The following is a 13,800-nucleotide window of genomic DNA, read 5'->3' as shown; positions in this document are numbered from 1 at the left end:
ACATAACGGTGCTATATCACTTACTTTGCGAATGATATCGCTTCTTTTGTTTTCGAATATCAGTGTTTACAACCTGCTTCACCGAGAAATACCTACTATCGTGTTCGTCACATGTGCAAATTGTACATTATGCACAGGTAGCTAATGGATAGCCCTACAAACCTTTCCGATAAGGTTAAGTTAGGTTTGGTTAGGTTGGGCAGGCATTGTTTAAAAAAAGGGGGTTGGAAACACTGACATGATTTCCTGGTCAAATAGATACCACGATGAAAGAAAATACCTCGACTAACGTTGGAAACCTTAGAAAAACTTATTTCCGTAAGTAGTTTCTTCTGTAAAAATAAAGAAATGTGTCTCCGATGTATGAAACTGTTACCGCTTCTCATAGTATTGTAATTGTAATGCATTGTATTGTATATTTATAATAGGGATGGGCCGATATGAAATTTTGGCCGATACCGATAAAAGTACCGATATAAAATTTACCGATACCGATAACCGATATTCTACCGATCCGATATAATATTAGAAATGGTCCTTAAGAACCTAAAATGTTCATTGATCTCCTTAATAAATGTGTGTTTCGTGGTGACTGCAGTGCAAAAGAAGTTGAATATTTAGACATTTACTTTTTTAGAAAGATGGCCATAGAGATTATCCATAAAAATTACAACAAAATGGCAGAATTTTGCACTAAATTATCGGATATTTATCGATATATCGGATCGGTAAAATAATCGGTAATTTTACCGATAAACCGATACACCGATATGCCTATATCGGCCAATACCGATAGAGTACCGATTAATCGGTCCCATCCCTAATTTATAATAAAAACCTCTTGATGAGAAATCTTAAGTAAGTATCGAATGCACTTTTGGACTTCAATTTTAATCCTGGGCGTCCACAGGAACAAAAGATTTGAAACATGTTTGAAGAAACTGTGAGGTTAACAAGGAAAGAAAATAGTGGTGGTTAATGTGCTTTCATGTAATCTTTGAATTTTACTGTCAGTTCTATTGCATGAATTTCACCTCATATTGTAAGGGGATTTCATGTCAAATCAGACAGATGTTAACCCTTGTCCTTGGTGGTATTTGCAGTGTGTGGTAGATCAGTGATGAATATTCTTTTATGCTTATACCAATAAAACTCTACTACGAATTTCAGTTGCTGCTTCATGTTCATTTGAAAGAGGTCACAGAACATGGGTGCAGTAGTGTTGAACTCTCTCGGCAGTTATTTGTAACTTTTCATCCAACACAAAACTGCATTTCAGAATGAATGGACGCATGTAACAAGGAACACAGTCTTGTGTACTCACAATTTCTAACCATATAATTTCTACTACTTGTAATTTTCGAAATACATTTTCTTCCTTGTATGGAATAAACACCAGCACCAAATTCTAATAGGATGTACAAAACATATGGATGCTAATATTACCCAAAAATGAGCAAATTTGATTTTGGGGAAAGGGTGTTTTTAGCTATTCAACTTTGAAATTGAACACATCAAATACTTGGTCAAAAAGTGTTTGAAATACTCATTTGAGTAGGTAATATGTATTATCGATACGTAGAGGCACATATTTTTGGTAAATGAAAAAATTAAGGTATACAAAACAGTCAATTTCGGGTTCAAAAGTGGTAAATAAAATAAAATTTTGGTGTTATAGCGGTGAAAAATCGGATCAAAAGCGGTATATAAAATGACATTTTGGTTTTAAAATCGTAAATATAATCCCAAATTTGATTTAAAAACTGAACTTATGACACAAAATAAACATATCCCTTCTAATAGCACATTTATGTAGTTACCAGGGTATTACATTTATTGCTGTATAAAGGGATCCATTTTTTCTTCCCAAATATTTACAGCAGAATTAATCAATTTCCATGAATTGCATAACTCACAGGATAAATCAAACTTCAGAAAGTGTTGCGTCGGTAAATAAACTCTATATTTCGTGTTTATCCTTTTGGAGCCCAAGGCCATTTTCACAGGTAACCAACCCCCTTGGTGCCCGAGCTGATTTTGAGCAAAATGCAGAGTTCCAATTAAATGAGTGTAAATCGGAGGCTAATTGCCCTAGAGAGATGAATGATATACCGTTGTATGCGGAATGAACCAGAGATTCAGACTATATAAAATGTATGAAAATTCGGCGTATATGTGGCAGGGGGAGGGGAGAATCCCCCATAATTCCAAAATTTTGGGAAAAAATGGGGATTTCCCCCCTCCTCCCAATAAAAAAGTATATGACAGAGTTGACATACATGGAAATTATTGCTGGCATGTAAGGAACACAAAAATATTTGCATTATTATCGTATGACTAATGTAACGCGAGTTGTACCCCCAAAACGAATGGTCAGCACGCCACTGACTCAAGCTTCAAAATGCAGCGATACCTTGAAATAACTATAGCTCAGAGGCTAATTGCCCTAGAGAGATGAATGATATACCGTTGTACACGGAATGAATCAGCGTATATATTGAGTGGGGAGGGGGGGGGAATTCCCCCCCAAAATAATTTTTTAAAAAATAAAAATTAAGGTCCCCCCCCCCCCCCCCCCGAAAAAAGGACATGAAAAGGTCAACATGCACATAGAAATTATCGCTGGCATGTAAGAAACAGAAAAAACATTTGCATCATTATCATATGACCATTGTAACGTGAGTTGTACCCCTGAAATGAAAGGCATGCGTGCCACTGTCTCAAGCTTCGGATTTCAGCGAAATGCAGGGTTACATTGAAATGACTATAGCTCAGAGGCTAATTACCCTAGAGAGATGAATGATATACCATTGTACGTGGAATGAATCACAGATTCAGATGATATAAAATTTATGCAAATTCTATTTTTAGACAATGCAGGGTAACCTTTGTAGCCACTTGTGAAACACTTGTGCTCAAGAACAAAGGCTTTTCTTCAGCGTGCCTCGAACTTTCATTCTTACGACGCAGTTTCAACAACCCCCCTCCCCCCCCCCCCCCCCCCCCCCCGGCTTGCGCCTGCACGGAAAAGATTCCTTTTGACCTCGGGTACCGATAAACAAACTTCCTTCGAATGCAGTTTCCAGGGATGAGGGAAACGCATTGCTTTAGAACGACAAAGCTGGCCTTTCTTTGTCGGCAAAATTTTTCCCTTGAATAAAGACGCAAAAAAGAAGTCCCCTTTTTCCCGCCATTTTCATGAAAGAAAAACATGCAACAATCATTTCTGTTAAATACATGTGTTAACAACAATATGAGAAAAGAAAATCTGAATTGTAGCCAAAAATAGCGAAGTCATAATGTAAAAACTACGACCTTGGCAAAGCCTCTCGATCGAGACGATCGGGCACCAAAAGGTTAAGAGTCTATTTCACATTTTGCAGTTCATTTCGCATCATTTCGTGACAAAACAGGGTAGCAGAATGCATCTCACACCTTTCAGAACCATGAAAAAGTAACATTACAATGTGTTATTTCACATTTCGTGTTTTCGTCAAAAACTAAATATGCATGCAGCTATCGATAAGTAGGGAGACACATTTATGGTAAATAAAAACTGAGGAGAGCGGTAAAAAAATGTTACATCGGCGGTATATACCAGCGGTGAAAAAAAATTTTCGGCACACACTTTTGAATGGTGAATCCCGGTTTTGGCATGATTGTTCTTTCCCTTAATTAATTTCACCATGCCATTACTCATCCTCATCATCGCGATATGCCAAAAATGACAAATGCGACGCTAAAATAATTTACACAGAGATAAGAGTGGTCACCCACTGTCACGAGAGCGATAACGTCAGTATTTAACGTTTAACTGAAAGTAGCGTGATTTTGCCAGAAATCCAGTATGCACCTAGTCACACGGGAGAAATGATTTACCGAGCGAAGTGGTGCGATTTTTTCAGAGATTGAGTGTTCCTGGTCCCTGGTTCGATTTCCAGAGGGATATCTAAAATCTCGAAGATTTTAGCTGACTCTGATCGTGAAAACCATAAACTGAGGCAATGGGACTCGATCTGACTATGCATCAGAGAAATCACAATTTGCAGCTTTTTCCGATGGGATCGAAGACATGTTTTTTTTACAACTGCTAGTAGTCGGTTACTTTAGACAACTGTTTCGTCACAAATCGGAAGTGTAAACACACAGCCTCGATTGCCGGTTTTTGCGAGTTTCCTATTTAATTCGATGATATTTCGCAGCTAATTCGCAAAAAAGCGTTAATTTTGTGGAAAAGCACGCGTTTCGCGTTACTTCGCGAATAAAACTCGCACATATTTCATCATTGGTGATGTAGTTATTTGCAGAATGTTAGAAATTGCAACGTTTCTTCACATTTCGCATTTTCGCGCATCACAAAAATTCAATGTCCCTATCGATACGTTATCTTCAAAATAAGATGATTTTCACCCTGATTTGTTCCCGAGATATATTCATTTGAAAATACTGTCTTCCATAAATACATGCTTTTTAAACCCCTAAATATCCGACAAACTTAATTTTCTTATCCATAACCCTAGTTGGAGGCTTCATAAAAATAGGATGCAAACCGATTCACCAAAATGGTCAAAATCTAAGAGGTCAAGAGCCAGCACCTGCCTGATTGGACATGGAATTACCCAGTTCTTAACCTAACCCTTTCTCTTCAAGTAACATAATTTTTCAATGCTTAACATTTTTCTTTCAGGCTAGAGCTACCAACTGAACAAAATTCTTCACCAACTGAAAACTAATACTAATTTTAGTTATAAGTTTTAATTATTGGGGACTTTAACCTACTAATTGGTGGCTGGAGTCTTTGGTGGATGGGGCATTACTGGATATTCACAGGCAGACACAGTGTGAGTTGCTTTGGTGTACACTCCCAGCTATTTTTTGTGTTGTAATAATCTCTCGCATGGCAGTACTAATGCATGTATGTACATTTTGTGAAATGCTTATTGTAGCTTGTGATTTTCTCTTACATTGACTTGACACTGAAGTGACAAGCAAGTAGTAGCAAGTTATACTTTACTGTAAACTGGATACAAATACAGTAGAGCATCGATTATCCGAAGTAATTGGGGGACATGGGTGTTCGGAAAACTGGTTTGTTCGGATAATCGAACTGTACATGTTTATTTGCCAAAAAGAAGTACTGTACAGTAAATTTATTCATAAAAACAGGCATCTCTTTAAGTATGTATTACAAAGTAACGTACAAAGGCAACTTTAGTAGGAATATATAGTATGTGGTACAGTTTATTAAACAAAAATATGTACATATTACATACGCATTTTGCATGAACAATACACACAGTACACAAAATTAACGTTTAAAAAAATCCTTTATTTTGGTCTGTCTAAGCAAGCCTACACGCTTACGAGCAGCTAAGTCATGTACTTTTTTCATTACAGATATCTGAAAGTGAGCGAGTACACAGTTCGGTTAAGCGGTCGTTCGGTTGACCGACGTTCGGATAATCGACGCTCTACTGTATATCGAGATGACATGACACATGCTACAGAAAGGACTGGTCTGAGAGACATCCTTTTTTCAAGTGACTTTGATGTCAGGTGATACATCACTTGTCACTTTGGTATGAAATCAGCCTCATATATCCGTGTGGGTTGGATCAAAATGTTCAAGTTAGGTCTGAACCAATGGCAATGTATCAGCATCGATCGACACCAGTGGTATTGGTATCGGAGACTAGCAGTGCTGGCTGATACATCTTCAGAGTCTGGGAATCGTGCAGGGTCTGCAAAAATGTCACTTAAAAGTTTTGTGGAGTCAAAATATCCTGGAAATTATACAAAATGCATAATTTTCTTTATGTTGGTAACAACATGTGATCAAATAATTGCAAGGGGTGTACAATAAGTTCGTGCCCTGACCCACTTCCTGTTTTGTCTGATGAACCAAATTCTGTAGTATTACTCACGTATCCTTTCGTTGTATGCGTTGCAAGTTTCAAGTATGTATCTAATAAACTTTTTGTATTAGAGCTGTAAACATAACAGAAGGTGAGGCTATATTGGAAAATGGAGCTTTCAGAGTTGCGAGCTGTGATCAAGTATCTACGGTTGAAAGGTCTATCATCTCAAGAAGTCCACAATGATATGGTGCAGACATTGGTGGATAAAGTGACATCATATTCCATGGTAAAGAAGTGACATAGTGAATTCAGCTGCGGTCGTGAGCCATGTGAAGATGAACAATGTCCTGGAAGACCATCAACAGCCGTTACCCAGAAAACGATTGTGTGTACAGCTAATCAACACTGACAGGAGATTCACCACTAGGACATTGTTGGCATATCAAACAGTTGCATTCATACCATTTTTAACTGACCACTTGGGATTAAAAAGAGTATGTTGTTGTTGTGTGCCTCGAATGTTAACAGATGCTCAAAAACACGACAGGTGTAACCACTACAACTATCCCATCGTGTGGCTTCAAAAGTTTGCGACGTCCACCTTATTTCCCAGATCTGGCCACATGGGACTACTACTTGTTTTGTAAACTAAAGGAAGAGCTGTGTGGTAAGAAGATTTCACAATTATTCTAATGTCACGGATGTTGTGGAGGGGTGGTTACAGGAGCAAGACAGAACATTTTATTCTACTGAAATTGCAGCATTACAAAAACTATGACGTAAGTGTCTGGCACTTGGAGGGGACTATGTCGAATAATGATGGAAGAAATTTTCCGATACCACTAATACCGGAAGTGGGTCAGGGCACAAACTTATTGTATACCCCTCGTATATAATGAAATTAAGAATATTTTGAGGAAAACTCTGATAAATTGATATGCTATAGTTCTAATGAAAAATGATGTTTTAAAGTTCATAAATATGTTGAATCACTTTGAATTATTCAATTTCAAAGTATCGACATCAGTATCAGTGGAATTCTGTAAGATTTGATCTCCAGTCCAAAGTAGTATTGGTCCAGCTGTAATATATATGAAAATTAACAATATTTTTTTTAATCCAAGGAAACTGCAGTCACCATTGTCAGTCGCTGTCTGGATTGCCACAGAAGTCAAACCTTTCCATCTTTTGTTCATCGACCATTCTTCTATTTCTGGTATGCCCCTGCTGTCTTCTCACACTCTTCACTTTGTCGTCTTTCCATAGTTTGCTTACCTGTATTCTTCTGTTTGGCCTTTCCCTACACTTTTTTCAGTATGTATTTTCACTGAAAGTCTTTCTGGCCCCAATCTCTTCATATGCCGAACGTACCTCAATCTTACCTGCCCTACAGCTTCACTTCTCCAGTCTAGATCAAATCTCATACATATATAAATTTACTGATGCTTATGGTGTAGCAGTAATGACATTAAATTTAGAAAACATATGGGGATTGTATGTAAGTGTTGTTTCCCCAGCCATATATATCCATTCTCCTGCATGTGGCACTTTCTAAAACTTTGTCTGTTTAGATTGACATAAAAGTTTGGATTTACTGAGAAAAATATCTGTTCTTAGAGTACCTGATACAGTGGATTTTACAATTTGCAGGGAATCATGCCAGAAAATTGAGGAAAATTTTGTAGCATTTTGCTCTATTGGGACCATGAAGGTAATGCATAATGCGGGAAAATGTAAAATCTGGAAACATAAAAACGTGGTTCCACTGTAATTCAAAATGATTTTTTCTTGTGTGTGGTGCACCTAAAAACATTCAGGAAGATGAAATCCAGATTTCACGGCTTCTCAATTTTTTCTTCCCTGTAACAAACAATGCACATCTGTACTGAGATGAAGCTGGGATATGCATGGGAAAATACATAGGCTTATGAGTGTTGTACCTGAAGAAGCCTTTGTTGGTGTTGTAATTAGATAGTCAAAATATATTGTAAGAAATTTAAAAGAAGGTGCAAAGTGAAATGGACTGTATGCATGAGGTACATTGAGCACCATCTGTGGACAATCTTAAGAATAAATTAAAAAATAGACACTCCTGCATCTCAGACATGTCAAATGATATGAGGGCCAAACTGAATGATGTATGTGAGATGCCAAAAAAAGTCAAATGTGTTCATAATATTCGTCTAGAATCTGCTCCTCTCAATTATTCTTTTTCAGCTTCGTGATAGCACAGACATGCCCTTGTTTCAACTTGTGGCCCACAATTTCCCCTTTGAAAGCTCAGAGCAGATGTTCAATCTCATTTCTTCTACAATGGACAAAAGAAATTCACTTGGAACAGATTTTGCAATGCCAAAGTTCCTCAGCAATCTTCAATAGTTTTGTAATAATAGTCAAAACCAATAATATGTATTTTCTAACAAGAGGTTGGCTTTATTTATTATTATGGTATCATTACGGTGGTATTATGGTAATGTTGTCACTTTGTAATCAAGGAGGTCCTGGATTTGATACCTGGTGCAGGCATGTAGTAGTTTGGATCTTACTTTAAACTGTAGGTCCACTTCCAATTAGCCTTTCTGTGCATACAGTGGACATAAAAATGAACTCAATTTATAACAACAAGAGTATTGAATTATTTTTGTTTAGGGGTTACATTTGTAGCTAATTTTGCATAGTTAATGACAAAATATACCAGGAAAATGTACTTTCCCTTTTTACGAAATGTTCATAAATGAACAAATATAGTATTACTTCTCTTGAACAATAATAGGCATAACTTGAATGATTTACACACCCCTTCAATAAATATCGGTAACCATGTGATTTTTTTTTGTCTTAAACATCCAGAAATGTATAAAAAATTAGTTAATTTTATTTTTATACTCACAAAAAAATTATCAAAATGCCAGAATTATGGAAGCCAGTTGCAGACTATTTGTAGACTCATAATTGCACCAATGTTCTTTCTACCATTAAATTAGTATATATGTATTTTTACATAGATATGCCTGGTGTTCTGAGGGATTGTATAAATTGACAAAATTGCGAATTTCTTTCATAGGTTGCGTAACTCCAGCACGATTTTACTTGCGCACCGAGGCTCATCACTTCTTCCAGATGAAGCAAGTGACGATGACATCAATGACTACTGACGTGCAGTGCCTTGACTCTAAAACAAGTTTGTTGAACTGCATTTACTGATTTGTGCAGCTGACTCAGCTGATTGTGATCATTCAGCAATGATTGGTGCTTGATATTTGTTATGCATAATCTTAAATGGAGGAACAAAACAAGGAAAATGCCTAAAGGATGTTCACTTATTCCCAAAAATGTCAATGCTATTCCGAATCCATTGTACTGATGGTCAGGTTGTTTACTGCAAGTTGAAGGTAACATGTTCGTTTTTGGATCAGTACCATAGTTGCTATATTGGTTTGAATTATAATTCTTCAAAATCCTAGGCCAGCTTGTGCAAACTCAAAAGTGTAGCATGCAGGAATTAATGGGTTCATATCCGAGGTAAGTAATGCAAATTTGTTCTTGTCAAGCTTATTTGTTACAGTGAATGTAACTAAAACATATGATGAGAATATCACTAAACAAACTAAATGTAAGTGGGATTGTAGTGGAGACTGTTGTGTAGTTTTGCATATATCATCTTATTCTATTTCTTCACATATTTATTTGATATTTATTTGTGGGTTTGTAATGCTTATACAGTGGATTATTTTTAATTTGAACTTGGATAATGTAGGTAATTCAAACAGGTTTATTCACCTTCAAATCATCTTGATTGACGTATGCTTTAGTTAATTCAAATTTTTGGTAGCTCGAATATTTTTCATGCCCCCCTTGGAGTTCGAATTTAAGAGTGTCCAGTGTATTTGTTTTTCTTGTACGGGTTGTCGAGGTAGGACTCCACACATTCTCAGTCTTGGCTGCTGTGTGACGTGTTTGGCACCACACCCAAGTTAACTTTACCTCCAGGATTGTTCTCCAGATACCCACTGACAAGAGTTATATCTCTTGAAGTTTGCTGCTCTTACAAGCACATAAACACATTTAGGACCCCACTTTCACACACACTCCCTAGGGCAGGGGTCTGCAACTTGTCAGACGTTGTGGGCCACAGTAACAATTTCAATTACGCTCGCAGGTCTGTAAGATGCTGCCATCTGCCATCTACCATTTACTTAATCCAGGTTTTATGCTAAGTACTTAATTTTTCAAATGGGCACGGACCACAGCAAAGGGCTCTGCGGGCATGCAATAAACTTGCTCGACCGCTTTCAATAGAGGATGGAGCAGCAGCCCTGCCAACTGGGGGAGCAACTGGAAATGGTTGTATAGGCTGAACGGGCAAGCTGCTTCAGTACCAGCAACAATACCAGAAGCAAAGCATGGGTGTGTTGGACATGGGTGATTATTGGATATTTTCCAGAATATTTTGGAATAAAAAACTCAGAAAGGTGTTGGCAGAGGGGATTCAGATGCCACTGCACATACCGAACAGCCCAGCTTGGCTCTTCAGGCAACAATCATCCATACCCAACACAACCATGACTTGCTTCTCGTATTGTAGTTAACGGTACTGACAATGTTGTAACAGTATCTACTTCATAACACCATCAAGAAACTATTAAGTGTCACGTGACAAATTAATTTGGGGTATTAGGGCCTCCCCGATGGCGCAGTGGTAGCGTCATCGCCTTGTAATCAAGGGCTCCCGGGTTCGATACCCGGTGGAGGCACAAGTGGTTCGGATCCCACTTTAAACTGTAGGTCCAGTCCCGATTAGCCTTACTGTGCATAAAGTGGACTTAAAACAACAAATCAATCAATCAATAATTTGGGGTATTACGATAAATTAATATTTTAGGTGAGATCTCTGTTGTAGCTACCAGGTTAATAAAGATATCATGCACAATGTTGTTATTTTCTGAGACACCGAACAGCAGTGTATTACTTCTCTTGTAGCTCACTGTTCCCGCCAACACCAACATTGATAATCTTATCTCATTTCTTTATCAGTTCCCCACAACCTGCTGCATAAAAGTCTTGAACTGCTGTCACAACCACCGTCGCATCTTACTTTCAACATCTTCATCGTCAGTGAAAAGTTGGACCATCCTTGCGAGAATTTATTGACCCAGTTGTGCATCTCTTTATTTACGTGACAAACACTTCTCACTGTAAAAAGGAAACATTTCCTAATGAATATCCTATGCAGGAAGTCCTTTTTGCCTACAAGAAAGCACCAGAGCACACTGTTCTTATGTACGCTTCTTGAGCACGGTTGCCATTTTTAAACTGAGCTGTCTATGCATGCATCTGCTATCTAGCGAATATCATCAATCTAGATTGTGCTGCCATTGAATGACATCTTTAGAAACTACTCTCTACTACTTTTAGTTATTCCACATCAGTTTGTGACCTATTCACTGACTTCCCCTTGTAATTCTATAGTGCAAGTAAAACATTACATTGTGCAAGTAAAACATTACATTGAAAATTGTGTTCATGTGCTTGTAAGAACTGTGAACTACAAGAGAAATAATTCTAAAATGCATAAGACTTGTGCAGGGGCCTGTGATCGTGATCGTTCATATAAGAAATTGAATCCATGTCTTGCAAGTTTTACACATGCCGTATTGACTGGACTACTGCTATTGATTTAAAAATTTCGTATGTAACTTCTACACTTAATCCTGTGGTTCATAAGCACGTCATTGAACAAGGCCTCCGTGATGGCATGTTGCTAATGTCAGCGCTTTGTAATCAAGGTGTCCCAGGTGTGATACCTGTTGGAGGCATATAGTGGTTCAGATCACACTTTTAAACTGTATTTCCAATTACCATTGGCCTATCAGCATAAAATGGTATAAAGGGTGGCCTATTTGGAATGAATTTGCATGTCAACCTTTCTTCATCATAGTACAGAGCATGGACATAGCATTCATGCAGGCTAACAAGGCTCTGGTGGCTGGACCTATATCTCAGAAGGTTTTTCTGGTACAGTCCCTACCATTGGCTGCTTGTATCCACAGGAAGGCCATGTCAGCTATCGTGCGAGTTGCTTCGACCCACTGCGACAAGTGCTGGAGACAGCATGTGCTTTGCTTTGCTCAGCCAGAACTTGCAGTTCCATTTATATGGGGAATTTGAGTATTTCAGATGGCGAGTAGAAAAGATTTGCTCTATGAGGGCTTCAATAACTATTTGATATCATGCACTTGCACTTTTGAAGTTGTCATGTTTGCACCAAAGATATGCTGACAACAACTGCTCAGAGATCTCAGGGCAAACCTTCTGGCCTATTCAGTGAAGGGAATAATACTCTGTGGGTCCTTGCATTGGCCTGTGTTTTGATTTATCAATAGTCTGTTATTAAATTTGTCAGTACCTGATCATGTTTTTTTGTCAGTAATTTTGACTCTGTCTAGTTTCCAACCCCGAAATTGTGGTTTTACTGTGCATATAAAATTGTAAAGAAGTACAAACTATGGTGCCATGTTGTATTTTATGTGTGCAAAATTCCATATGTGAAAACTTGGGGCATTAAGTAAATCATAATATTCAATTGTACTTAGTACTATCTTTACATAAATTAATTTGGAAATCAAAGTGTAAGCATATACACATTGAAAAACCCAGTGTTTAAGTTCTGTACGTTTTTTTATAAACACCTATTTGAGTATATTTGAAAATCATTTATGAATAGAATAATGAAGATTGTATCACATCTTTCAATCTGATGTGAAACCAACAGTTAATATTAAGTGCAGTGAAAGTACATGTTACAAATTCGAAGTGCCAAATTATTCTACTGATTTTTTAGTGCATCTGGCATTAACTGCTGATTTTTTTTGCATTAATTTTTTTAAAACTCTCATTCCATTTAACTATATGTTTAGGATATGTTAACAGCATATCTGAACTAGGTGCTAACAACTGTGTTTCTGGAATATTTTTTACATTTTCGTACATGGTCATTGAATAGTACATAATGCTGCATTTTTGTATCTCTTTATCTTTTACATCTCTGTTGTTATTATTAAAGTGCCTTTGTAGCTTTTATTCTCTTCGGTGCTTGATCTCTTATGTAAATATGTTTATTGGTGCAGAATTGTGTTTTGACTGCTGTATTTCTGATGTGCTCAAGCTTCCTGTTTCATAACATCTGAATAGTGTATATTTCAGTTTTATTGTATATATGTAATATGGAAGATCACAATCAGTCTGAAAAACTGCAAATGTTTGTATAGTAGCAACAGTTTTGTGTGTGCGTGTGTGTGTAATCTTGGTCACTACCTCAGCTGTTACAGCTAACAAAAATTTTGGAAAAGTGTTTAAAAGACATTTGGCAAAGCTATGTGCAGCTCTATTGCATCATTCCTTGACTGTGATGTATTTAATTTTGGTTTCTCCAGGATGGATATACTTGAGTAATAAAAAATAGGCAATAAATAATTCATAATGAAGATGTGTTTGGATTCAGTAGAGAAAGTTAGCTGTGTTTTGTCATTGTGTGCCGAAGCATGCTAATTTCAGTTCCACCGATACCTGTGTATTGATATCACAAAGTAGGGGAGATCAAGGCAAAAGGATTATACTTAATTTCTGCTCGGTTGATGGTGCCATCATGTGGTAATGTCATGAACTACCTTTTCAGTTGAGGTTATGGTTGGTGTTGTTAATTAGTTTTGCCGTTCATCTTTCCTTAAAATTTTACAGCAGAAAACATTTCAAGACCTGATGTAAGGTAAATTATGGTTTTGCAATTTGCCAGATTATTGCATTTTGTGTGTAGTTTTACATTCTCCTACTGGCCTACTTCTTAAAATAATTGACTACTATTAAATTAGGCACACACAGGATATGTGCTATGTAGATTTTCAGCGAAAAATGCAATCTCGACCAGGACTCGAACCCGAGTCTC

At 37.2% G+C, this 13,800-nt stretch overlaps 1 protein-coding gene across 4 annotated transcripts in view; it reads left to right on the top strand.

The window, feature by feature from the left end:
* LOC145987693 (coiled-coil domain-containing protein 102A) overlaps positions 1 to 13,342 on the top strand; it is a 44,221-nt gene extending 30,879 nt beyond the window's left edge. For 3 of the 4 annotated variants that reach the window (XM_083122243.1, XM_083122242.1, XM_083122245.1), the window contains exon 9: positions 8,923 to 13,342. In XM_083122243.1, the coding sequence (XP_082978369.1) occupies positions 8,923 to 9,013 (91 nt within the window). In that variant the 3' untranslated portion in view covers positions 9,014 to 13,342. Of the gene's footprint in view, positions 1 to 4,687; positions 4,811 to 8,922 lie in introns of those variants that run through there. The other variant, XM_083122244.1, reaches the window with a different exon arrangement.
* The last annotated feature ends 458 nt before the right edge of the window (positions 13,343 to 13,800 follow it).

The sequence above is a fragment of the Lepisma saccharinum genome, chromosome 5 (assembly GCF_977018435.1).
Source record: "Lepisma saccharinum chromosome 5, izLepSacc3.1, whole genome shotgun sequence".
Lineage (NCBI taxonomy): Eukaryota > Metazoa > Arthropoda > Insecta > Zygentoma > Lepismatidae > Lepisma > Lepisma saccharinum.
The sequence above is the reverse complement of the archived record's forward strand: the minus strand, read 5'-3'. Positions and strand labels throughout refer to the sequence as shown.